This window comes from Gavia stellata, chromosome 1 (assembly GCF_030936135.1).
Source record: "Gavia stellata isolate bGavSte3 chromosome 1, bGavSte3.hap2, whole genome shotgun sequence".
Lineage (NCBI taxonomy): Eukaryota > Metazoa > Chordata > Aves > Gaviiformes > Gaviidae > Gavia > Gavia stellata.
In genome coordinates this window covers 93,852,845-93,880,225 of record NC_082594.1, presented here as the reverse complement: position 1 = coordinate 93,880,225, position 27,381 = coordinate 93,852,845, and the positions used below count along the sequence as shown (strand labels likewise).

Here is a 27,381-nt window from a genome sequence, read left to right as displayed (position 1 = left end):
GGTGACCCCTTCCCCCGCCCGCAAGAAAGAAAATCCCCAAACACAAGGAAGGAGGAAATTTTCAGTGAGAGGCCCAGCCGACAGCAATGGTCAAATTGCAAGCAGTGGCATTTGGCCATAAAACAGGACTGTCCTTTAAGCTCACCTGTAGCCTGTTGCCCTAGCCTTCTCCTGGTGAATGAGGAGCACTGTATGTCCTGCCTGGGAAGCTGTGGCGGTGTTGCAGTCACAATCGTCTAAGAATTTAACACAGGCATGGGCTTTATATCTAATGTGAGTGTTGTAAAAGATGTTTTATTAAGAAAAGGTCCGTGTCTAAGGTAGTTCACCAGTTAAACCACCGATTTGAGGAACTTCTACAGAACAGGCAAGTGTTTGGAGGAAGGGCTTTACTCCCTTACCACCCAAGAAGGCAGCAGCATTGACTTAAAACGGTACCACTGACATCCCTCTGTGCTTTGCTGAAGAGTAGGGAGCACTTAAGATAGTTTGTTTCTTACGTTTGTATTTCAGTGCTATCCACTTCAGTCATGTATCCTAGATTTTAAAAAAACCTTCATATTCAGATCATGACTGATAATGCATGGCCTGCTATTTTAGCAGTATTTAATACAACAAACCTTTGAAAGAGACTGAGAAGCTCTCACCTGCTTATTCTTTTATATGTTTTAGGAAGACAGTGGTTTAATAATACGCACAGAACTCCTTTTTCTGAGTTCGAGGTGACAAACAACCCCTGGTACAAGTGTGCAGCAGGTCAGGGAGTGTCATTACAACTGGCTGAGTAAGGAAAGATCCCTGGAGTTTTGAGAACAAACATGGCAATGTTTAGAAAATTAATGGGTGAATTAAAATACACACCCTCAAAGACTCTTCACATGATAAATATGCTGTTTCCATTGCACCCCTTGCAATTCCTCTTTGCCCACTTTCTAACAGCATAGAGTCTGATCGCATTTCCATTAAAATCAAAGCCAAGTATTTCAGTGCTCTCTGCACAGGGTGAGAGCCTTATTATGTTTCTGTAGCATTTTTTTTATTCCACAGAAAAAGTTTCTTTAATTCTGCTTAAGCTGTATTCTGATTTAATAGGTGTGTTTCAAACAGAATGACGTGGATTTAAATATGGCCCTTCTGAGGGAAAGAACTGAAAAATTCCCCACCAAGAGTTGATCTTTGCTTGCATTCGCTAACTGTGGCTTTCTCCACTTCGGATGTTGACATAATTCATTGTGTCATTTCACAGTTCACAGAAACTGATATTAATAAACATGAACTGGTATGCTGCCTGTCTGAACTAGCATGGAGTGCTTGGATAACATTTAAAAATAATGTAAAGGGAGAACACATCCTGTCTGGCAAGTTGAGGTGTAAAATACGCTACATGCAACCAGATGGCTACACAAACTTGTCTGAAATTGCAGGAGGAGGCCACCACTTTCTTCTATGACTATAAAAACCTGTTAGCAAGGTGTCGTGCTGTGTAGGAACCTTAACAGGGCTTGGCTGCAGAGTTTAAAAGGCAGTAAGCAGGTGACTGGGCTGAACGGGAGACCCATGGTATACTAAATTGTGGCTTTTTCAACTTGCACATTTTTTCCATTTTTTTCTATGCTGCTGGTTTTAATGCTTTTGTTTTTCTCTGCTGCTGCTATTAAAAGTTTTGGTTCCTTTTTTGTTTTTTAAGAACCTGTTACCTGTAATGTACATACAGAAGTACTGTGCTGTGTATGGGTGTCTTGTACACATCAGAAACTTTATTCATAGCTATTCCAGATACTGCCCCCATGATCTTTGCTTTCTCAAACCTGTTTCACCATCAAAGAGGAACAGCTGAACAATAGGGGCAAAAGCACTGTATGCATTTACGAGTGCTTCAGAAAATACTCATTAAATCATTTAGCAAGTTTTTTCAGCCTTGAAAATCAGAAATGGCAGTCTTGAAAACACAAAACCTCTCCTTGTTTGGATCCATGCACCATGAATTTGAAGATGTGAAACTGAGAGTGTTCGAAGCAGCTGAGCGATGGCTCACATGCCGGGTGTGGGACTTGGTTTGACTCTGTCCTTCTCATCCCCCTGCAGCTGGGGTGGGGGTGGTGCTCAGAAATCCAGGTGGTTCCTTTCCAGTTCTCCGCTTTCCTAAAGAGGAGCGGCTGCTTTTCAGCTGCCTGCGCTATCTCTTGGACAAGACATTTATGCCTGTATTTGGAAGCCTGAAAGATGCTGGTGCACAGAGGAGATTTCCTCTTGTAAGGAACAATCTTTCCCCAGTTGCCCTTCCCTAACCCCGCCTCATTCCAGGGAATGGCTGTAGCCAGGATAAGCTGTCTCCTAATAGCAAGCGTTATGCTAGGATGCTTTATTGTTCAATAGCATTAAGCTCTATCAGTGTGAATTGGCTCCCAAATGCATATGGCTGCCTAGACCCTTCAGCAGTCATGATGAATAACAGGAGGATAAAGGCAGTTAATTGAGGGGAAATCCTCTCACACAGATAAAGAAAATAGATTTCTGCTAAATTGCCAGCACGCAGAGGGCAGTGCACACTTCCCTAAGGTAAAACTTGACTCTTCTACTATACCACAGCGCCAAAATAATTCCCAAGAAGCAAAGGGATTTGCTTTAGTGTAGCTGAGATTAGGAGCTGGGCTGTCCTTCCCAGACTCCAAATAGAAAAAGACATCCAGTCTTTAGACTTTGTATTGAATGACTCCCACATGCTTGGGAGTTAGAAATTTTCCTTGTTAAAAATGAAGTGTACTCCTCGTGGGTCAGCTTCTGAGTTGCTGATGCTCTGCTTGTTGAGTGTGTCAGCTAGGGCTTCAGGTCCACAGAGAAAAACACCTATTCTGGAGCTGTTAAGAAAATGAAAATATGGTCAGGAAGTAGATATGGAGCAGCTGGATGTTCTTCATGTAAATCAATCTTATGTTCTGTAGGTGCAAGATTTTTCTTCTCAACTGCAGGAACTAAAGTAGAACTGGATGTCTACCCCTTAAATTTTATAACCCCTTAAAACTTGCAAGGCACTTATTGCTGCTTCTAAAACAAATGGTGAGCTAAATCTCAGCTCAACAGAAGTCAGTGAAGACAGGTTTATTGACCTCAGTGGAATCAAGGAAATAGACCTTCAAAGAGCTTACAGCACAAATTCTTGAAAGGAACTGTTCTGGGTTTTTCCTACTAATTTTGGGTGCTCAGCTAAATGTAATCCATATTCAGGTTTTGGTTTTTGAGGTAGAAAGTATTTTTGAAGGTATTTAGACATCGCCTGTTATTTCTATCTATTTCATCTGGAATGATGGGGTATGCTTTTTCTAAAACTTCTGCTAGTAATTAGACACTCCACGAAGTATCTCACCAAAAAGGGACGATTATTTAAAAATTGTAGGTTAAAACAATTTGGTCAAGACCATAGATCATGTCCATGGCTGAAAGAAGAATAGAAAATACCTGAAGATTGTTAGAGAAAAGACTCCTCAAACTTTATCAGCCAAAGGAACTAGATTGTGCTATTATGGCATTTAGATAGAGGAAGTCTAATTTGTACAGGTTTACCCAGGATGCTGCCCCGCAATAGTTTTGAACTCATTTTCCCAGTTAGGTCTTCCATACAAGGTTTTCTGTTTAAGGCCTGTAATCACATCTTTCTCTTCCTCATGATGCACTACAAAATGAGTGGCCTGTGGGAAATGAAACACAAAGGAGAGTGTAAAGACAGATACAGCAGCATTATGTCCTGAAAGTCAATACACACTTAATTATTTGCAAACCAAGAATGCGGAATTCATGGTGTTTAGCAAGGAAAGCTAACATTGGTAAAGTTCTGACTATCAGTGTCTATCTCCCTCTTTTCCCCAGACTGGGTGATTTCAAGAGTTAAAACTATGAAGCACTGAAGACAGCAATTAATTAAATTTCTTTTGCAATGAAATGGTTTAGTTTAAGAACTGTAAAATAAAGCTGTAAATTAAAACAAAACTTTCCCTTCAGGTACAATAATACAACTCCCTTGACCTTAATGAAGTCCTGCCAGTTTGTTCTATGGAACATTTGATCCATATGAGGAGGTCTTGTCCACCCTCCCTGTGTAACTTTCACCTAGATCAGCTAAGCTAAGTAGAGCCAGGAAGAGGAGATGTGGTTGAGGGCTTAAGTTCAGGACTTGTGGAGTTCTGCAGCACTTTTAGATGCCAAAAAATTTACAGGTAACTTTCTCCCCAAGCAAGAATTACATGACTTTTCTTCTTTCCTTCCTGTTTTTCCATTGCCTGTGTGAGAACTTCCTACCTTACTCCTACCCCTCCCTGTCCATCTAGCTGAGGTACAGCACTTCAGGCACATGGTGAATTTTTCAACGGTGAGATATAAGTAAAATAAAACATCACTAAAAAATAATAGAGTGAGCACCTTTCCTGACTCAATCATACATTATCAAGTGGCTCATGGAAGAGCTGCTCCTTTGTATCCCTACAGTGACCTACATGCGTGGGATCAGATAGGGAACTCATGAGAGTCCTGAAACAAATATATGGCCATCACTCAAACCTTGTGCATTAGCTTCTCCAGTCCCAAATGCTGCTAGAGATACTTGCATGGTCAGCTGAGGTTGCTGCTGTGAGGAAAGACTGCTCCCCAGGGTGCACAGCCAGAGTAAACCAGAAAGGAAGTCAGAGTGCACATTAGCAGCTGATCCCATGTAACTTCTGATGGATAATACCTGTCTGCACTTAAAAACTCTGAGAGTCAGATGGAGGCCCATGATAAATACCATTTGAACATTTATCAAAACATAACATCCTAACATCAACCTCAGCGCATATGGAAGCGATATTTTCCACCGTGTTGTTACCTGAGATTCATCCCAGCCTGTAAGGTAGATGTTATAGCTGAGAAACTCTGCATTATTCCTCTCCTGCATTTGAAGCTCCAGAGATTGCAAGAGGTCAGCAAACCATTCAAAGGCATGAGTGTCCCTGCAAAGCCAGTAAAAATAGATCTGGAAGAGACAAGAGTGAGCTGTCAGGGGACACAGGCACTTATGGTTTCTGGTTTTACGTCTGCTGACAGAATGAGGATTGTAGAGTTCTTGTAGAAATTGCCCTGACCACTTCAGTAGATGGGTAGGCTGGTATCGAAGCCATTCAGGAGTTTCGATGCTGGGAGGCTTGCAAAGCAGAATGAGTGACTGCAAGAACAAGGAAACATCTTTCTATTTCTCCTCCACCAGCGGGTTACATGTTTAGTTCATGATGTTTCCCCACTTACATCCTTGTAAAACAGTTTGTTAGGACATAAATTAATGATTTAGAGGTAGACTCTATCTCCCTGTCTGCTGGCAAGCAAGGTAAATTAAAGCAGGTAACAAAACCAGTTCTGTTCTCTGAATATGACCATAACTGCAGAGCGTGACCCCGTACCTCTGCATAGGGAGTTTCCAGGGGCAGGAGGCAAGAGGAGGATTGTAGCAGTACTCTTCCACTGACGTAAAGTTGCTCTCTCTGTGCTTAGGGAAGGAATGCAATATTTGCACAGGCTGTATTAGTGCCTTGGACTTTGTGTTTCTCACGCAGATTGAACAGCATCTCCACTGCAAGTGGAAATCCCCAGGGCTACCGTCGGGATTTGCATGTGTGATTTTGCTTGTAGACTATTTCTCCTTTCATGATGTTTTTGCTTTTGACCCTCCTGCTTCCCTGCCTGCTAGTCTTGTGAGGTAACTGGACTCTTCTCTTAGGACTCACACATATCTGGAGCCAGATCACCTTTGCTGGGCTTATTTTGATTTGGGCTGTTGGCCCTTGAACTATTACATGGGTTCTGGGAAAGAGGGCACACACCTTCTTGAGTTTTAGGTTGGTCGCATCATGGCAGTATTTGTACCAGACAGACTTGAGTACAGATGCAAAGGGGGTGACCCCTATTCCAGCTCCAACAAGCATAACAGTTTCATAACTGAATACGTCCTCACTCGCTGTTCCAAAGGGGCCATCCACAGCTATCCTGAAATTGAAAGTACACTTAATAAATCAATGGTGAATATTTATTAGCAACATTTAAAATAACAATAAAAAGGCAAGGCATTTGTCTGCTACAGTGCATATTTGGGCTGAATACTAGTCAGCAAAAGAGCTGGGGTTGATAGGAGAAAATGGGAAAGAGCCATCCAAGGCCCACATCTATGACGGAAGTAGTTAAGGATTGTATCACAGGTACCACCAAACTGGTTGAGCAAAATTTAAACTGTCATATGTGTTGGTTAACTTTACTGTGGAGGCTCTTTGTACATACTTGGGCAACTTCCATGCCTCCTGGAATTCTTGCTTATCACATCCACAGGCGTTGAACAAACCCTCTGTCCAGTCCCCTACAATACGGACATGAATGCTGAAGTAATCCTCTTCTGGAGCAGAGGTTAACGTAAATGGATGCCATTCCAGTTTAGACACTGCTGGACATTTGACAAAAATGTATTGTCCGACCTCCATCTTGAAGCCCTTCTTCATCATCTGGAGCTCAATTGTCTTGAAGGGATGAATGACCACCTACAGTAAGAGGGACAAGGGGAAAAAAAGAGAAAAGAAAGAGTCTGTCTTCACTGTTCACTGGATGTATCTACACCCTTCATCACTAACATCGTCCTCTGCTATGAGAGCAAAAAAAGCAGGTGAAACTTTGTTCCCAGCAGAACTGGGAGTGAGGAACACCACCTGACAGTCAGATGAAGGACTGCAGAAGATGTTGAATTTTTGGTTGAAGTATTTTTTCACACCATGCTTGCAGTTATTCCAAAAGGGACAGGTCAGACTGGCACATCTTGTAACATATCATCACATCTATGCATGGATTTTGTTAATTTCAGATGTACCTTACATAGTGACACAGAGCAGAGTGTTAATGAATTTGACTGTATATATAGGGGCAAAACCATAGGGCTATCGTACAGATAGGGAATTGGACAGGTAGTACCACTGGAAACTGATGTTTTCATGTTATAGCTGGGTGGGACCTATAATATGGGCACTTGCATTCTGCCTATCTTTAGCCAAGAATAAATAGAAGAAATATGCTAGAAGTAAGGCTAGTATTTCTGTCACTATGATTTCTTAATCCTGAAGTTGTCTGCCAAGGTTATTTTCAATTTTCAGAAGAGATTTGCAAGAGGGGGAATCAAGTCTCTCTATCTATTAATATAAGTATTAATAATAGTGCTTAGGATTGTGGAAGAAATTTCCTGCCAACAGGGAACTAAGCAGATGCCATAGACATATGGTGTAGAAATGGCTCAGAGATATTTTGGTAAAATTACCAAAAAGCACACTAGTATACAGGAGCCTTCCAACATGTCAGCATCATGCCAGGGCACAGTAGAGACATATAATGTCATCCCCCAAACCCTGCTACGAATTGAACAGGATATGTCCACGAGATGCAGCACAGTGCCATGTGAGGAAATTACATTGGGAATGGCCAGGGTAGTTTTTATGCATTTGAGCTCAGTCCCATGCTAATTTGGCTGTCAGACATTCAGAACCAGCGTTAATATTTCTGCAACACACCATGGGGAATGGAAGCTTGACATTAGCTTTAGCTGCAGAAAGTAGGCACCCCCTAACTCTCCTTTTCAGGAGTCATTTGTTCTCCTGAAAAATCAGAATTCCTAAATATCTGGGTAGTTTTGAAAACAAAGATTTGGTATTTAAATACTCTTAAGGCTGTGGAATTTCTACATTGTGGAGTTTTTCACTCAGTACAAAGAAAATTAATTTCTCTTTCCTAAGATTCAGTCCTGCGCCTTTGCTAACTTCCTCCTCTTGCTCTCTTTTAGAGACAGGCTACATTTAGATGTTAGATGTTGGCATTATTTTTGCATGATAGCAGCCAGAACATTCCTGAGAGGCCTTTCACCGATAACTTTGTCTGTCGTGTAGGAGACATTGGCTTTGCTGCACCATTTGGAAAAAATTGGTAATGTTTTGCATTAAGCATAGCATCAACACATACCTTCGTGATAACAACCTTCTGCTGTGACCTCCAAAACCGCACCAACCTCTCACACAGGTACAAAAACATGGGACCTACTACCCACTTCCATGTCTGTAAGCAGAATAAAATGAGAAGTCAGATGATGAAGATGATAGCAACTTAGTTGCTAGTCGAGTCCTAGAAATGCTATGAGCAGATGTGAAGTTCAAGTAGTCTAGGTTCTTTACCAACCATGGTAGGGAACCCTCAAGAGATATGACACCTTCAAAATTACTTCTGGTCAGAGAGGGAATTTCTTTCTCTATTGAGAGTTGCAGCTGGCTTTTTAGTTGCTACTAGAGTTACAGCAAGCTGTTTTCCTAGGAGTGATTTTGTCTCCGTATAAAAGTTAAGGTAAGTAAGTGAAATGTGGAGTAAAGCTCTGAATGTATTATTGACTCAGGGCTGTATTACTGCAGGAAAAGATGTGGGTTCTGTTAATAGATCAATCTGAAATATGAACGAATGACCAGCCTGATTAGTCAATAAAAGCTGAAGTTTCAATGTCACCTTTCCAGAGGCATTAATTTTCTCTTAATGATCATTAGTCCATCAATAATGTGAAACTATTTATTATGTGGATTATAGCACTTTCTAGAAATCCCCACAAGCCACAAAATACATTTTGGGTAAACAGTTCTCAGATATGATTTGCTCTTTTGCTTTGCCTGTTAATTGTGCTCATTTTACAGCACACTGGAAATGGGTTGTCTGTCTGTATGTAGTCCCTTTCTCCTTATAATGCATTGTGTTGAAATCTATTGCTTTATGTAAAGAAAGCTGCCATAGAAGAGTGCTGGGGGTTACATAGCTGCTTCTCTACAGCAAGTGCATGTATTATTTAACAAAAAGAATAAACTGTAAACATTTTAAGTTGGATTTACACTCAAGACAACTGTTCTTACCATAGGAGGATTTCCTGAAAACTGGGGGATTGGGCAAGCACCCTTCTTTCCCCAGTGAGTGAAGTTCTTGTAGCAAATCTCTGGATTATGTTCAGCCAGACTCTCAGCTGTCTGCCCCCGTACAATACGCCTGGAAAAAAATAGAAATCATTAAGGCGGTGAAATGAAAATGAAGGTATCTTTCCCTTATTGTTATTCTATTTATATACTGCTCTATTTATGTGGAGTTGTGGACTTCTGCAGTGCTACAGCTTTGATACAGGTTTACTGCTCTAATAAACCCACAAAATTGCTATTAAAATGATAAAAACGGGGAGGCAAGTTTGTAGGGGAAAATACTGACTACAAGATCAGGCGAGGAACTGAGCAGTATGTCCATTTCCAATTCCAGGAAGTGGTCACAACAGGAAAGCTTCATTCTTTTCAGTTATCCTACCTTTTTCTTCAATAAAACCAAAACCTGGAGTGGGCAAGGTAATCAGTTTCCTAGTGACCAGTACAGAAATTATTTCTGTTGATTATCTTCAAAATTTGGAGAGCCCTTTCCAACATAGATTCTTCGTTTGACCATTCCTCTCCTTTTAAAGCTGTGGAGTAGTTGATCAGTTGGTGTGAATTAACACAGATGCTTCTATTGCAAAGCAGCTATGCCATCTATACCAGCTTATGTCAGTTGATGATCTGGCCTCTATATTCTTGCTTGGTTAGGGTTTTTTGTTGTTGTTTGTTTTATTATAGAGAAGCCTGACTGCTCCAGTTCAGCTGTATTTCCAGTGGCAGAGCTAGTGCTGAAAGACAGTTTCAGTTTTGAGAGGGAAAAATATATTGTGATCTTGTTCATTATTTCCTGCCTCTGACTGGAGTTCTGCCAACCTCAGGGGTGTGTGAGAGTCCCCAAAATGATGGTAATTAGTAGGATGAGGGTCATAGCAGAGAAATTCTGCTTAAGATCTTCTGATTTTCCCTAGAAATGGTCTGATTCTGATCAGGCTGTTCGGTTTTATGCCAATATGATTCTGTTGATATCTTCTGCCCATGACTTCTCTTTCTGCTTTTCTAGCTCAGTTTCCATGAACTAGACTATGTTTCTGATGTTTCAGAAAAACATGGTATCTAAGTCACATGTATGCCTAGCTTTAAGTGACAGATTTATCAGAGGATTATTAGAAAGCCTGTGCACAGTCTTGTAAGTTAAAAGATTGCACTGCTCATAAATATTACTAAGGAACCCCTTCCTCATTAAAGGTTTGATTAACATCCTGCCTAAAAATAAAGGGAAGGAATGACACTGTCCCAGGAGCATCACGAGTTGCAATTTGCAGGAACATCACCAGTTGCAGTTTACTTCCCCACTAGTGACAACGGGTTCAGCTGAGCCGCCCTTTGGGATGAGTTATGGGAAGAGGAGAAGCCCATTTCCTGCCACTCCTCGCCCCATTGCTTAAGGGAGAGTGGGCCTGTGGGTTTTTGCCCTGCCCTATGCTCCCTTCAAGGTTTGACAATGCCAGTACCCTGTACAAGAGAAAGAAAAGACTTATTTTCCCTTATTAGTCAGTGTAGATGCTCTTCTGGTACTTTAATGAAGCTTTCAGTAGTATAGCCTTCTAATTACTTCTTTTTCGGCTGAAAGTTTTACTTCAGCTTCCAAGGCAGGTGATCTGAATCTCTGTACTCTCTCCTCTTTACATCTACTATGATGGGAAGTTTGAGACATTTGTCTGTGACACACAGCTCATGCACGAAACCCATCAGTGCTACAAAAGTGCTGTAACAGCGTGTAATGGACAAGAATCTGCCCTTTTGATTCTATTAATTATCTTTGGTTCAGTTTTCTGTATATACATATATGTATGTCTGTATACATATCTATGAATGACAGCCTTCTGTCTCCTGAGATGAACCGATATCTATGTCTCTCTCTAACATGCTACTTTGAGACTGTCAGACCATACTTATTCCATAACATCCATCTTTGTACACCTAAGATACTTTCCTTGAGTGTAAAAAGCCTGTCCAATATTTTTTAGTTTATTAGTATTTTTTCTAAACTCAAAATGTCATTCTTGTCTTTAAGGCCAAGTAAGTGAGGCCACTAAGTTCACAGCCAGAAAGCTTCCTTCCCTCTACAGATAATAGTATTCCTGTGTTTGTCTCCTTCCAAAGGATAGCCAAACTTCTCTGACAACCACGTTCAACCCCACTGCTGCCCAAACTCTTGTCTTTTCAGTACAGTGCAATTAAAATGATGGAAGTATACTGAGCATCCAAGTAAATAAAAAGTCAACTTTTATGAAATATATGCTCCTCACTGACCTCTAGATAGAGCAATGCTTGCTTTCTGATAGCATTGTGTAGTAACTACTGGCAAGTTTGGACATCTTGTCAGTAACTATAATATTTGCTGCAGGAAACGTGAACCACTTGTTCTTTTCCTTCAACAGCTTTTGCTCAAACATTCTCCTTCTTGTTTTGGAAGTTGGAATGGACAAATATGCTGGTGGCAATTCTCATCTGCCTTCTATTTTTGTTCTTCCTGTTGTACTCTCATTTCTGTCTTTTTTCTGGCACTACAGGACTGAGAGGAAGTGTTTTTGAATAGTCATTTTTTCTGGGCATTTTTAAAGCACACTTTCTAGTGCACCTAGAATTTCCTTTAAAATGGACAAATAGTATAATTATGAACTATGAAATGTGGCTTGGATAGTTTAGCCTTTTTTTTTCTTTATGTATCAGTTCTGTGGTTTTATAAAATGCAACTAAAGTTCATTTTTCTAAGTGCTAAAATTGTGTTTGTGTAGTTCTAAGATTGTTTCATTAGGCTTTTCAGCTATTTCAGAAGAAGGTATGGAATGACCCAACAGTGGAAAAAGATGTTTGGCATTTGGAGGTTACAAAAACTTAAAGTTGCCTATATTTGAGCTGCAACAGCTAAAAATCTATTCTGAAATGCTGCTGATATTTAAAGTTCATCCAAGTCTGAAAGATAAATCTGTGTTATTATAGTTTTCATTTACCCAAGAAAATCCTAGACTCTATATATGTGCTGAGGTCTCCTTACATGCCGGTGTGCGATGCAATTCCTTTTAGGAGAGGAAGATAAATTAACAATTAGAAACAAGAACCTTGGAAAAGAGCTTTCCAATTAAAATATCAGAAGAAGTTGAGTATCCGTGAGCTTAAGTATGCCAGAGTCTCATAAAGCCTTATGCATGTGAATAGCTTGTTGCCTGTATCAGTGAGAGCGTCTTGGCTCTCATAGCCTGTATTGGCTTACCATTACCGTCAAAAATAACTGCTACTTAGCGACTTAAGTCCCTATACTTATGTGTGCAGAGGGCTTTACATTAAGATACCATAGTTATCACATATTGTGTGATAAGTGTGAATACTCACCCAGCACCATGGATGACAAGGCCAATAAAGAAGATGACAAAGAGATGGTGGGTGTACCAAAATACTTCAAAATACGACCTTCGGATGGTTTTGGTGGATGATGTGATGATTAGTATGAGGGCCAGTGTGATGATAACGCCAGTGAGACCAGCCAAGTACGTGAAAGCCACATATAGGCCCCCCACAGGATTCTGTGAAATAATCGCACACATTGGTCTAAGGAAGGGGTTGCATAAAAGCAGGGCCAGCTGAACCATCAGTCTGTCTCACTCGCCAAATCCTTTACCTTGTTGTAAGCCTTTAAGTCATCCTCTGTGAATTTGTGTGCCAACAATGCCAAAATCCCGCTCCATTTTTGTTGCACTTAGATTTACCTTTACTAAAGTAGGTGGAAGTAGAAAGGGTTTTCCACTGATTCACACACCAAACATTGTTTCTTACCCCGCTACTGCTCAGCGGTCCGGGCTTGGGGAAGGTGAACACATTTGCACAGCTCTGTTGTTAAGAGTCCTACATCCATATTTAGGGAGCTAAATGAAAGCTCTCCTTTTCAGTGGTGTTGTGCAGCTGTGGGTCTCGTAACTCATACAGAGATTGGACGCTTGGTGCTTCTGAGGAATGGGGAAGTTACTTATTTTGGGGTTTTTTTTTCAACCAGAGCTTAAGCAGCCCAAGCCCAAAACTTTTGCCTTGCTTTCTGTGTACCTTTCTGTGTGCCATGTCTGCCTTAGTCAGAAGACTGCTTTACAGGATATTTGTTTTTACATAATGTTTTAAAACTACTTTGAAATCCTCAGGTGAAATAGTTTAAAGTACTACCAAAATTTTGCAACAATATTACTGACAAATATAGAAGGATGAATTGTACAAGGTTTTGCTGCAAGATGGCCCAAACCCAGATTGTGCACACCAGAAATAGGCACTGTGCTCAAATAGTCCTATATGATCATCTAAACAAATGTAATAATAACTCTTCACAGCCTGATGTCACTTACCCCAATAGTTTTTCTAAAAAAGTTGATATAGCTTTCATTTGGGTTATCACCAAGGCTAGAAAGCACAGCTGCCAGAGTTGCTTTCTCTTCAACACGGGCTTGCACACTCCACTCTACATTGAATAAGTGTGCGATGGTGTGAATTGCTGGGAGTGACAGGAAAGAAATAATCAGGGTTAAGCACAAGACAAGTACTCAGTGGGTTTGGGTAACATTTGAAACTCTGTAACATTTGTCAACTGCAGCTTAAGACCTTTGCCACTCTCACCCTCTTCATTACAATTCCAGATCACAGACGTGTCCTCAGGGCATTGCTGAACACCCTTTATTAACCAGTGTCATAAATGGTGCCGACGGTTCAAGAGAAAAGTATTCTTTCTTACTTATCTTTTGCTCTCTGCCAGTTGCAGAATTGTATTTGGAAACTGATTTAAGCCTTGGCACACACTGACTCCTTTAGGTTAATGAAATCAGGTCTCTGCCCATATCCTTAAGAACTTGAATCCCACCTGGATTCTGTGTAAAATGCACGAGAAAGCAAAAACCAAAGGAACATTTGAGTACCAACCAGTATGAAGGGCGATCATCCATGCCACCATTTTGTGAAAGGTGAGGTTCCTGTCCAGCTGTCGTCTGACACGGGTAGAGCAGCACTTAGGGTTTGAAGAAAAAAAGTATTTGAAGACTATTTGTGATGTCTATGCATACTTATTTGAATGCAGGGACAAAAACAGAGGCCCTAAGCACAACATTTGGTGGTATTGCTAGTAAAAAAATTTAGAATTCCTAAATATAGACAAAAATATTTCCCCCTGTACTTCAGAATACGGGAATAACAGATTATGTTTTAACATGTCCCATTGAAACAAAGTATTTGATAATGAGAAAAAACTTAACATCCAGTATAACAAAAGTATATATCTTATCTGTGTTAAATCACACGTTATAAACAGAAGGAGGGATCACAGTCTGCCATGGCAGGGTGGCTGCTTTGGTAGAGTCTCAAGTTGCCACCTAGCATCAGGATCCTGTTGTGGTTCACACTGTAGAAAGAGACTGTAAAGTTTGGGTATAATTTGGGGTGGGAGCTCCCACCCCAAATGCGCTAGTGACTTATGGTCGGTAATATGAAGTCATTCCTTCCCCAAAATACTGAGTGTACTTGCTGGGCATTCACTTACAACTTGTTGCTGGCGTTACCCAAAGAGAAACTGAAAGAAAAAAATCTCTGCTGATACAAACTGAAGAAGTTGGTTCTTAAGAAAAACAGAGTGATATTTTCATTAAGAAAATAACAGAGCCCATCTAAAATGTGCTGTTGTCGGTGGGAGTTTTGCTATAACTTTAAGTTCCTGTAAAGCTAGCATTTGCTGTCTCCACACAGTAGAAAGCATGATTATCCTATATTGTATCTTTATATTGCTTTTGCTGACTGGCAAATGGAAGAAAACACTATGCAAACTAGCACAAACATTTCCTCACAAGAACCATGTAGATGTTTCACACAACAAATTAAGAGAGACCAAAATATTCTCCCAAGTGTTTGCCAGACATTAGCTTTCTAGATGGCAGGGTAGGGTAACGTAACTTCCCAGCTAATAGGGTGGAGCTGATCATCCCAACCATCCAGGAATGAAACAGAAGAAGGGATGATGAAACACCAGAACAATTTAATTTCTTCTTTGTTCTTTACTTGGTGGAGATATTCGAACAGTGGCCTTACTGTTCCATACCAGTCCATTTCTAAATATCCCATGAGTATTAACTGTACAGATAAATAGACGAGCAGGAAACAGTTCTCTCCTTATGTTATTCTCCAGCTGTGACATTGATTAAAGGGCAAACTCTAGCACTCTGGGGCTATTGCAATGACTTCAGTAGACTTTAACAACAGCCAGGAGAAATTTGGCCTTCTCTGTATGATGTATCTTGAAACACAATTAAAAAGGTGGTAGAATAAACTGTAGCATAGTGAAGAAGTGCCAGGTCTGCTTGACTGCCTTGCAAAAACCACTGGATCTTTCTGTTTAAGCAGCAGAAGACCAAGCAATGGCAAAATGCTGTAGCTAGTTTCAGTAGTGAGGCTCATTAACAGCAGTGATGAATACAGCAATAAAGGGCATGCAAAGACAACACAGCTGTTCTTTCAATTAATAACAAATAACTTTGTAGTGGATGATTTCTGGGTGGCAGGATGTAAAGGGCAAGAATTTCCAGTGCATTCCTATTGAACAGTGGGTTTGAACAATACTCTCCCCTCCTAAACCCCAATGACATTGCTGTTGGAAGGGTCACCACCCTTTCAATAAGTTATCTGACATTTAAAAATCCTGATTTTTCTTAAGAGGTCCTCACAGGTGTTACTTGCAGAACATAGCTAATTAGAGACAACAGCAGAACAAGCATAGGCAGCTGCTCCCCTGCGCTAAGGCCACCACAGTCCTGACGCTACCACTGGCACACTGGGCTGTGTGTGTTTTGCTTAAGATATAAAAATTACCTCCTTCCTGAAGTATAGCTTTATTGCAAAAAGCAACTGAAGTTAAACAAACACCAACTGTCTAACAGTCCTATCGTATGCCCGTCCCTCCCCTCCTTGCTCATCCTCAGAGCCCATCGGTTCCTCATACAGCCTAGCACTACCAGCAAGATAGCGAGCTGCAGGCAGGCAGCAGAAATGGAGCTGTAGCTATCTGCATGGTTCTCACTTGCAAACTGGGTGTAGCCTGAGTGACTCTACCACAGTGCCCAAGGCAGAAGGACTTACTCTGTGGCTTGAATACCGAGATAAGAGGGACAGCTTCATCGAGATCCTGGTTAGAAAAGTTAAGCTGTGTACGTCAGCAATTCAGGACAAATAATGTCCATAATGTCCCGGCTGGAGTACAAGTCTTAACCTTTGGAATCCTTTTTTAGCCTTCCAGTAATGTCTCCAAAAGTGTCTTCAGCTCTTTCATTGCTTTGACCTCAGAAGACCTCTGCCCAACCTGCTTTCTGTTTGACCCCCATGGAACCTATCTCAGACCTCACAAAGGCCTTGTATGACCAGGAGCTCATCAATATTTTCCACCTGGATTCGTCCATTAGCAACATTAATTCTTACTAAATTTATGTTCATTATTGACTTCTGCAGCCTGGGGAGTCAGCTCTGAATTTTGGCAGATACTAGCTGATCTTTCTCAGGGCAGGGGAATAACAACTTTACCGTACAGTTTTACTTACTGGTTTTTTTCTTTTACATACATGGAGGGTACGGCTGTCTGCTTTTGTAGCATCCCAGAATCTGAAGGGGTACAGCACAAGACTGAAAGTCTGGTCTCTGTAGTTCCAACTTTATATTTCTAAGGGTTATGGCTTAAACAGGCAATTTAGGAGCTTAATGTGGCAGACACATCTTGTCTGTGTGTGACAATCAGCCACACGGATTGTCAGAATATTTGTACTAGATGGATGTAGAGCCTGGGTTGTCTCTGATTATTTTCTTATTACTTTGTATCCCACTCTCTTTCCCCATGAAGGACTCTTGAAACACTGCATCTATTTTATTGCTTCCTCTTTTGCTCTGCTCTTTCAGCCCCCGCAGGCTGTCTCATTTGCATGAAATAATTTATACTAGATTTACAGATGAAAACCAACTTCTGTGAACTGATGTTGTTGACCATGTGTATATTAAAGAGGTTAGAAAGAAAGGAGGAATCATTATATATTTGGAAGGACAGTTCATGAGCTTGAGGAGAATATTGTTTTTTCACTGCACCATGGCATGCATTGTCTGCATTATTTCTGCTGTAACAGCCAGAGATGTAGATTTCAGCAGTGTGATACAGTCAGTGCTATCATAGGAAGCCTCTCCAGCTGTCACCTAGAACCAGTTGTCCTTTTCTAAGTGGTGGTTCCTCGGTGCTGTATATAATATTTGCATTTGGGAGCTAGAAATGGTCAAAATGCCTGCAACCTATTTCATCCTGAGATAGAAATGCAACGCGGACAAGAAAGAATGTAATTTATGAACCATTCTGAAAGTCTGTGAAAGACTACATTTACTTTAAGAACTAAACGTGCAAAGACAGAAGACATGGGCTAATATCTTCTGCTTTAAATGGGTGTTGCATCAGTGACAAACAAGGCAGATGTGTGTAAGCACCACCTACGGCTGCTGCCAGCTGGACTTTGCATCCAGGGCAGCACGATGCCCAGGAGGCAAGAAAAAAGGGAAGACTCAAAGGAGGCTAATTCAAGGCTAAACCTCTTGACAGAGCTCTAGATACACCATTTGCATATAGACCTCAGTCTTGCTCATAGCAAAACTCCAGGTTTAACTACTTCTTAAAAGAGGACATCTCCAAAGTATGGTATATTTGGGGAACTTGGATGAAGTTGCTTGGTATATTTGCAAGGCTGCTTGGGTTATAATCTTTCATAAATTTTGAAATTCTTTCTTCATCTTACCGCACTTGATCCTCTGAGGAAGGAGAGCAAGTTTCGACATACTGGCAGCAGAATCAGCATGCAGTTGAAATTCAGACAAGCTGCAGGGGCCCTTGCCAGAGCCAAAGCACGCTGTAATTGGAGAGATGCCATTATTAAATGAATTACCTACGGCATTATCCAGGACACGGATAGGCACAGATTTCATTTATGGATTGCTATCACCACTTTTCATGAGTGTGAGATCTAGAGTTAATTAACAATATTCACGTTTTAGAGTAGTCATGCTCTGGCCAAGTCAGAGGCACATATGCAGACAGAACACATTCCTCCAGACAGACACCTTCTATTTCCAGTTTTGAAATAATATGGTTGCACGAAAAGGTACCTGTCATGTCTGACAATAAATGGCCAAGCACAGATGCAAGTCTCAGCCACTAGTAGAGTTTTCTGTCCCAAGGCTATAAAGAAAGTTTCACTGCTGTGGTTTCAGTTGGCTGGGGGGTTATGGTAGACAGAAGGACAGCTGATGAGGGAAGTGGTTTTATGTTCTCTGTTGTCAGTAAAGGCAGTCTAGGGAAATTTGTTGCCTCATCTTTTAGGAATATGTTCCCTTAACATTGCTCTTCACATCCTGAAATATATCAGATTTTGACAAAGACTGTTTGAAAAGAGGGAATAACGACCATATTAATCCAAACACACTGAAAGGAAGGAAAAGATAATGTTTGCTCTCCTTGCATTGATTCGGACCCTTTCAGGTTTCAGATAACAATAACTGACTTGAGGTTACATTGAGATGTAGTTATTCAAGCACAGGTCTCTGTGACTTCAAATGCAACTGCACCATGATTGCAAAGGACAGAATTTGATCCATAGAGCCAAAGCCGTATGCAGAACGGGATTTCATGCTTTGTTGAATTAAACCATGGCTTTGCAAACCTTCTACAAAGTGTCATGTTCTGTAATTTGGAGCTTTGACTGATTTTTATGTCTGCGATCAGGCTTTTAAAGTATGTGAACAAACGAATTTTCTCTGTCAATTGGTCATGACCCGTGGTAGCTTTGGAAGCAAGTTTGTGGTAGGACACAAAATGCTGCATTAACCAGTTGGGTTATATTGAATAGCCCAGGGTCCGGGATCAGTTCACTACTTGACTACTGTTCACATGCTTGATGAATATATGAATGATGATTGCTTTTCAGAGCTAATAGCTCTGTTATCTATTCATGCTCTGAAAAATAATTGCATGGGGTAATGATTGCACGATAGTTCAATGGCAATATTTTATTCATCTTTTGCTTAATAAAGCAGCCACAATGCACATTCACTTTAATTACCAGGAGAGTAATAGTTACCTGAAAATATCTTTAGAATGGGATCTCTCGATTTTGCTTACCAGCTTTCTATTCAGAAGCACTGGACATCTGTCTGCATTCAGTTACCTGTTTGGACATGACTTTTAACTCCGACATGAACCTGCTGCTGCTCCAGCCACCTGATCCTGTTTCAATCAAATCAAACTAGGGAAAAAATGCTATATGCTCAGTCTACGCCAAGATAATACATGTTTTGTACTTACGCCAAGGAGTACTCTGGTGTAGAAGAATTTTGGTGGGACATCATATACAAGATAGTACCACCAAAAGAGGAAGACATTTAACCCCAGCCAGACAAGCTGAAAGAAAAATGAACAGGGAACTTTACAGTTTGTTGTTAGAGATCCTACATCAGAATTTACACAGTTCAAATAATGGTCAAGTGCTCCTATTTGCACAGAGAGGCATACTGCGGGGTATGAAGGGTTCAGCAGGGGCATTAGAATTTTTTCTGGTGGAAATGGGCTCTGATGTGTGCACACAGGAGTACAGTAGTGGCAGTAAACCAAAATACAGCAATGGGTAGCTGAAACTTTTGCATGGCTCAAAGGGTTTAGACGTGTAGATGTGGCACTTAGGGACATCGTTTAGTAGTGGACTTGGTAGTGTTAGGTTTATGGTTGGACTTGATGATATTAAAGGCCTTTTCCAGCCTAAATGATTCTATGATTCTGTGATTATATAAGGTGTTTATCTATGTCTCTGAGTCTAGTTGAATCTCCAAACATCATTAAAGATTAGGGCCTCTTCCAAATGGCGGTTCCTCAGACATATTAACCTATGCAAGAGGAAGACTTAGAAGCCATGCCAAAGGACAAAGAAGCTTGAGATCTAAATATAGATGGCCTAAATTACACCTAAGGCCTAATGTTTTCTATTGAGTAGGAGGCTCTGAAGGTGTGAAATCAGCCAGCAGGAAATATTCAACACAGACACTTTGGTAGTGTTCAGAATACCCAAAACTGGGCTTCTTCATAGGTGTACTGCAGTATTCGCTCACACTTGCATGTCCTACTGTGCAGGTTTCTTTAGAGAAAGAGAAGTTATTAGCCCTTCTCAAAGCTATCTAAGGCAGCTACAAGCCTGTCTGGCCACAGAGATCATAGTGAATCTGGCTATGTGCCCTTATGGAGCTGGGTGGCTGATTTCACATCCCATAGTGAAACCAATCCGTAACAGTGCACCTTCAGTCTAAGTAGATTTACTAGGTGGTGCATGGAAACAGGGAGACTAAGTCTGACAACTGGGAGAAAACCCAGTGGCTGGTTATAAGTTAAGTATACCAGAAACTGTGACATTACAGTCCCTCATCCCTCCTAAGCCATACATTCTGCTAGTTCTTTGGCCCAGCTGACACTGTAAAAAACATGGGATTAGTTTAGATCTTGGAAATGTCTTACCCGTGTGGCATAAATACAGGGAAGTGAAGGGATTTCCATCAGGGTAAGGCAGTATATGGGAAATCCCCAAAACTCATTAAAAAACTAAACTCACCTCAGGATTAAATGCTTAGGATATGTATTTAAAGTGAGAGTGTGCCAGTCACATGTACAGTAGCCTGACAGCATGCCCAGAAGACCAAGAAGCTTGGCATGATTCTTGATGGTCTCACAGTTCTTGGTGTGGACCCATATGGAACATGGACCCTTTGAAAAATACTGTGACACCCTCTGGCAACTTGGGTTGTGTTGCAGAGTTAGCAGCCATCCATGCTCTTTAGCAAGGGCCAGTGAAGGCAGCATTCACTGGGGTTAAGGCTGCCATGATTCTCTTTGGTTGGGGTAAATCAACAGAAATTGTGGCTTCCCTGTTTCTATCAAGCACTGGATAACCCTGTACCTAGTTAGTGTGCAGTAAAGCTGTAGAGGACACTTTGGTAAGGCTTCCAGTGAACTGTCCTTTTAGCTGGTTTCTTTATCAGTGACTTCTTTAGTTTCCTTCCCTATTAGTTGACCTTGTTATAGCTTTGTTATAGCTAAAAATAAATTCCTTATTTGAACAGAATAAGGGCCTCTTACTTAACTCTTTCAATATTTCAGTACTGATGGAAAAAAACATGCCAGAATTCACCTCTTGGCACTTTCAACTTCCTCAAGTCACTGAAGGTGACAGCAAACACAGTTACTTCTTTTCAAAGCACAAAAGTGCCAGGGTAATGTTTCTAAACTAGAGCCACACATTGACAATGTAAAGGTAATATGCAAGTATTGATTGTTCATAGCAGCAGAAATACCTTTCTGAATAAAGATGTTCACATTTCAGTCACCACAAATATAAAAGTTCTATCTCTTCTTTTTCTTCCTCTCAGTACTTACATATACTAACCACGCTTGGCCACAGTCCCTTAACTGGTATCACATTTTGGTGTTGTATATGTTTTTATTTATATATCTATATAAATTTTTATACCTATAGCTCTTGCATCACACTGTGAAGTGAAAAAAAAGAAAACACTGAAATACTAACTTCTGCCTAAGTTTTCACCGAGGAGGACTGCCCTGCCTTACTCTTTAGCACTTTTAAATGTGACTGGGATTTTCAGTACTTTTAAACTTGCTCAGAATGAATTCAACCTATTTTCACAGCTATTCTATGCAAGTTGTCTACAAACTCAATTCAAATACTAGTTGTCTTAATGAATGATTCATGAATCTCTGCTCTAGATTTTGGAATATGACTCTAATACAAATTTTATACCATCAAGACACTGTGCTTTCAGTTACACCCACTTTTGTTTATAAAAGTGCAAGAAAGGCTTGTTGTTGTAATTGCTTTCTCTGTTGAAGTACACATGGTTAAGTGAGATGTAACATTATTTGTTTTCTTTAAGTCACTGTTGCATCCAAAAAACCCAGATACTTAAATATGTCTAACAAAGCAAATGAAAGTTAACACACGATCATTTGTCAATTGACAATGAAGCCTACAGAAATCGAGATACCAGACTGAGCTCCTTAAAAATTATTCTCTTGAAGCATTTCACTGCACTTGCTGTCCTAGTTTCTGAATAACCAGATGCATCCTTCACTGGCACAGTAAGATCTGCTTAGTAAAACTTTCTGTAGAACTTTTTACTAGACATAAATCACAATAAAAATTGTACTTACAACAACGAAGATGGACAGTCCTTCATTCTCCACCCAGTTACCCATGATTGCCTGAGATGAGCGTGCACAACGGCCCCGTTCTTTCTGGGACAGCGTCTATGTCTTCTCTCACAAGGAAGTGAGAGCAGAAGCTTGCAGCAACCCGTTTCCTTTCTCATTCATTTAGGAAATAAGTTAACCATTGAATCATGTCCATAGTTCTGTTTCAAACATGTTTCTACCACCTTTACATATAACTTTTCATAATTCAAATATATATGAACTGTTGAAATAGACTATTTTTTCCTTGTGATACAGAGGATAAAATAAATAACAACTGGCCAGGTTTTCTGCTAAAAAATATTGCCACTTCATATAATTTTCAATGCTGAAATGTAATACAGAATGCACAGAAGAGTTATCTCTTCCCAGCCTTGTCTCTTTTTATCACCTCAGGTCTGAGCTGCCGTTCCTGCTGATCCTTTTTGATAAATAACCACTAGAATTATTTCTCTTCCAGTAATTCAATGTCCACAGAAGCTTCCAAATGTAATCTAACACTCCTCTTGTCTGGTACATGCAAGCCTTGCTACTTCCTCTCTGCTCGGGCCAAAACTGAGGACCTGTGTCTCCAGATAGGCTATTTTTCATATTTTGCACTCTCACAGAGTCCCCAGCCCCCGGAACCATGTCACTATATAAGAAAAAAAATTAAAGGAAGCATTTTGCTTTTGTGATTAGAGAGAAAAATAGGGGAAATTGCCCAAATGTATTTTAGAGCTTGCAAGCCAGAGGATGTTTATCCCAAGTGTACTTGTTAAAAAAAAAAAAAAAAATTAAGGGACTTTAATGATTTCTGAATGTTTTGCCTCTGTGGTATTCACAATTCCCAAACCTGCAATAAGGCGTGCAAAGTGGTAGTTTGGAAGAAGTTTTGGGATTAAGAGGGACCATCCTTTGGCAAGGTCCAGGCCCTAGGGAGGAGCAAGGTGTCCAGACATGCCTCCCACTGGCTTGTTCTCCTGTGTATTCCCCCCACTGCGCCACAGAAATACAGACCTCCTCTCAAAGTGACCGACACAACTCTGTCTCCTCTCCAAAGAGGTGAAGTGTATGTACATATGGTGTTCTTTAAAGATCTTTTTAGGCTTTAGAAAGTAGCAGAAGGGCAGTTTGAGTGGTGGTGTCTCTCTGCCAGAGCTGCGACACCCTGTTGGACCCTGCAGAATTTCACAGCTCTGAAAAGCCTGAGCGAGCCCGGCGTAGCCTTGCGCCATGCTAACAGCTTTAGAGCAGAGCGACATTTTCACAGGCCTGATCCTGCACCTACTAGAGTAAACAGCAAGCTTCTTATCGCATTTGTGTGACTGAACCTAGCTCTCCAGAGTAAATGCTGATCTGATCTGCAATTGAAAGCAAGATGTTGAACAGCTAATGAGGGCAAGGGCTGGAGAGGTGGGATAAAGCCTGTGTGGCTCTCAGCCTTCAGAGAAGAGAGTCAGCACAGTCTACCTTACCCTGGACTCACTTAGAAATAAGCTTTCTTAGGGCCTGATTCTGGCAGTGATGAGACATTTGGTCATGATGTAAAAAGGAGGATGAGGGGTGCCGGGGTAAATACCTGTGTTCTGGCTAGCGGCTCTCTTCCTGCCTCTACTTCCAACATACAACTGCCTTCATTAATTTTCTCCTGGAATATGGTCTCCATAAGGTGACATAATTGGGACTTGAACAAAGATTCATTGCAGAAACAAACTCATACATTTCTATATTTTTCTAAAACAAATAGACAGTCATAGTTATCTGAATGATACAGGTGACTTCTGCATTATTATTCCTTCTTGAGACCTATAGAATTAACAGTTCAAATGTAGACCAGGGACGAACAGCAGTCCTTCACCTCCTCACATAGGCAGGACTGGCAGTGTTTCAATCATCTTCTTCCACAGAAGCCTCCCAAGCTTCAGTAACTGAAAACCTGAATGAAGTCTTCAAAATCTGTTAAATGGGGTTTGCAGCAACCTCATTTGACAGGCTCTGTGATGGACTGGGCTCTCACGTGGTATCAGTTGCTTTGATGGCCATCCCAAGTGGATGTCAGCAGAGAGTCTAGTCCCCATAGTTTTGTTTATGGAGGTAGCTTTTGGGAGCTAAACAGCTAGAGTGGTTGGCGAAGGAAAGGAGGGGGGCAGTTCTGATTTGTGGATATCTTTACCTGAAAGGAGGTTGCAGAGAGGTGGGTATTGGCCTCTTCTCCCAAGTGACGAGTGACAGGACAAGAGGAAATGGCCTCAAGTTGCACCAGGGGAGGTTCAGACTGGATATTAGGAAAAATTTCTTTCCTGAGAGAGTGGTGAGACACTGGAATAAGCTGCCCAGGGAAGTGGTGGAGTCACCATCACTGGAGGTGTTCAAGGAACATGTGGACGTGGCATTGTGGGACATGGTTTAATGGGCATGGTGGTGTTTGTTGGTTGATGGTTGGACTTGATGGTCTTACTGGTCTTTTCCAACCTTAGTGATTCTGTGATTGATTCTGTGATATCCATTCTTGCTGTGAAGACTAGCCCGTTCTCCCTGCTCAAAAATGGCAGTGCTCTCGCTGCCTTTTTCTTCCCCTTAGTTTAGGTTAAGTTACTTACAGCTTCACTGGGATGAGCAAATATGGGCATTCAAGATGCTCTGAGCTTTGGCAGCCCTCCCTTGCCTGGAAGCTCCTCAGGCACCAGAGCCACTAAAACACGAATTTATTGGCTCAGGAGGTTTCTGGCAGGCCACAAATCCAGCAAGGGCTGATCTTAGGTCAGTCACAGAAGTCGCAAAGTCTGATGTCCTCTTAACAGCCTGAATACAGGCTGAATCAGAATATATTTCAGCTGCTCTCAGCCTAGCAGTTATCAAATGTACATAGCTGGTCTCACTGCCTGAACTCAAAAGAAAGGGTAGAGGTGCTGGGCCCTTCCACAGCTGGTGAGTTCTGGTGCTCCCTGATGTTTGTGAGTTTTCCCATTAATTTCAAAAGTGACGGGACAACACACAGCAAACCTTGCCTGGTTGCTGCAAATGACAGATGTGAGTAGAAACGTATCAAAACCACCCACGCATCACCCCTGATTTAATTCTGGTGCTTGCACCTTCTGAATGAGTGAAACATCTTTGCAATAATATTACAAAGACTTGCATGTTTTGTGCTTTCATCTAATTTGAAAAATGCATCCTGTACAAGAAAAGGCAACATTGGCAGCTGTGTATTAATTACGTAGGAGTGTGTAAAACTGGAACATGGAAAAAATTAAACACTATCTCATTCTGTTTCTAAAATTTCTTTCAAACTAGCTGATTACACACAGCATTTTTCATCCTTCTTTGCGCTGAAAAGTTCAGTGAACTTTTGCAGCATGACAGTTTTGCAAAAGTGTGCAGGTCTCAGGGTTCTGCATTTCCTTGTAGTGATTTTACCCCCTTGCTTAGGAATTAATTTAGTTCCTCTCCTGCTCTGTGCAATAGCGTTCTGCGTATTCCTGCACAATTTTAGTGCCAGACAGTTGCAATAGGCCCAGGTGTTTCACACCTGCCTCCTGAAAGGGACAATGTAAAATTCTGCATGTGTAAACCCCAAAAGAGTGGTAAGAACAGAGTGCAAGACATCCAGCTGCTGCATTGCTGAGGATGTTGCCGAGCTGAGATTGCTGAGCTCCTTCCCATGTAACAGAAGGAAAGCCAAGGAGAGACCTCGATTAGCCTCTTTTATTTTGTAGGCTGAGATCTTTACTTTGAATGCTGTGCAATCCTTGTTTATCAACCTTCCCTTGATTCTACAGCAAAGAGGAAGAAGCTGACAAGAGACTTGTCAAGCCACCTTTCCTGAAGGGATTGCCTTCACATGCAGTCTGAAGCTGTCACTGTATGCACTTGCCTTCACTCAAGGGAATAGCATAGTCTGACACTTCTGCTCTTACTGTTTTGTTTACAAGATAAATGATTCCATGCTGAAATGAGGGCAGAAAAGCGTATAAATGTGAGCCAGGAAAAAAATGCCAGTGAGACTCCAGTGAGAGGACTGGTAGATCCTTCTACGTCTTTGTTTTACACTATAACCCTAAATGTAGTTCCCTGCTCTGGTACTTCCTCGCATTGCCTTTTGCAATGATCATGAGAGACCCACGTGCTGTAGTCAAAAAAATCCATGTATGATCCACATGCTATTGGCCATATCAGTCTTGGCTTGAAGTCAAACAGCACTCGCACAAAACAGGCCGGAATGGCTGCACACTGCTATGTTATCAGAAGGACAAGTGACCACCAGCAATGTAGCCTGCCTACGTACAGATAGAATTTGTATTATATTAAGCTGGTGGTAGTTTCCAGGTAGAGCTGGAGTAAGGTTAGGATAGCATAACCTCCCATGCATAAAGGCAGAGGCCAAACTAACCTGGCTTTGTGCGGGACTGAGGGAGAGGAGCCCAGCTTGCAGCCTTTCGGCAGGGTACCAGGCTTTATGATCTGCCAGTCTGGCTCTGGGACTGGAACACAACTATCATCTATTTGCTTCTCCCTGTGTGGCTAGACTTCTCTTCCCATGGCTTCAGATCGACTGCCTTTACACATGCCTGTGATAGCCTGGGGTAACTCTTCTCTGCCTGGAGAGAAGGACTTCACCAGAATCTGTTGACCAGCAATTTTCCACCCAAAAAGACGTCTCGAAAGATGTGAGAGGGAGGGCGGTTTTCTCCTATGCTCTTATCGCGCATCGCCTAGAAAACTTCCAGCCCAGACCTGGCAAACCGAACTTTCCCCGGAGGAGCTGCAGCTGGGGGAAGCCGGCGGTTCAGCAGCCTGTGGCCGCCCGGAGCGCTGCACGCTGCGGCAGCGCGGCGCGGCAGTGCCACCCCCCGGGCAGCACGGACCGGCCCAGGCGCAGCACCCCGAGCCGGGACCCCGCATCGCTCTGGGGTACAGCTCAGCTGAGGGTGCTGGAGGAGACGTGCCCGTTCTGTCCCAGACCTCCCCAGCGCACGCGCCTGCCCTCGTGTCCCCTTTTCTATCGCATCCCTGTTCCAAATCTCCTTCCTGCTTTTCCCTCTCTCTTTCAGTGCTGGGCTGTCAAATCCCATTTCTAATTAGCAGCTCACGGTCACAGTCTGGGAAAGGACCTGCGGAGATCAA

At 41.6% G+C, this 27,381-nt stretch overlaps 1 protein-coding gene across 2 annotated transcripts; it reads right to left on the bottom strand.

Moving 5' to 3' along the window:
• Positions 1–2,730: 2,730 nt before the first annotated feature.
• Positions 2,731–25,468, bottom strand: LOC104255259 (cytochrome b-245 heavy chain). 2 transcript variants are annotated; one of them, XM_059819836.1, is made up of 13 exons: positions 25,439–25,468; positions 19,333–19,428; positions 17,771–17,881; positions 13,890–13,974; positions 13,322–13,467; positions 12,327–12,517; positions 8,934–9,063; positions 8,008–8,100; positions 6,295–6,548; positions 5,844–6,006; positions 4,856–5,002; positions 3,562–3,686; positions 2,731–2,858 (listed from the first exon to the last, which is right to left on the bottom strand). In XM_059819836.1, the coding sequence occupies exons 1-13, from the start codon at positions 25,451–25,453 to the stop codon at positions 2,732–2,734; spliced, it is 1,683 nt and encodes a 560-aa protein (XP_059675819.1). In that variant the 5' UTR covers positions 25,454–25,468; the 3' UTR covers position 2,731. The 2 variants fall into 2 exon arrangements, with proteins under 2 accessions (XP_059675819.1, XP_009807597.1); XM_009809295.2 differs by lacking the exon at positions 25,439–25,468 and adding an exon at positions 22,237–22,281.
• Between the last annotated feature and the right edge of the window lie 1,913 nt (positions 25,469–27,381).

Coding starts and splice junctions, on each gene's coding strand:
- LOC104255259 (XM_009809295.2), bottom strand. CDS start 22,281: ATGGGTAACTGGGTGGAGAATGAAGGACTGTCCATCTTCGTTGTT. Junction 13,468..13,889: donor GATGATCGCCCTTCATACTG/GTTGGTACTCAA, acceptor TGTCACTCCCAG/CAATTCACACCATCGCACAC. Junction 8,101..8,933: donor TTTCAGGAAATCCTCCTATG/GTAAGAACAGTT, acceptor TTCTGCTTACAG/ACATGGAAGTGGGTAGTAGG.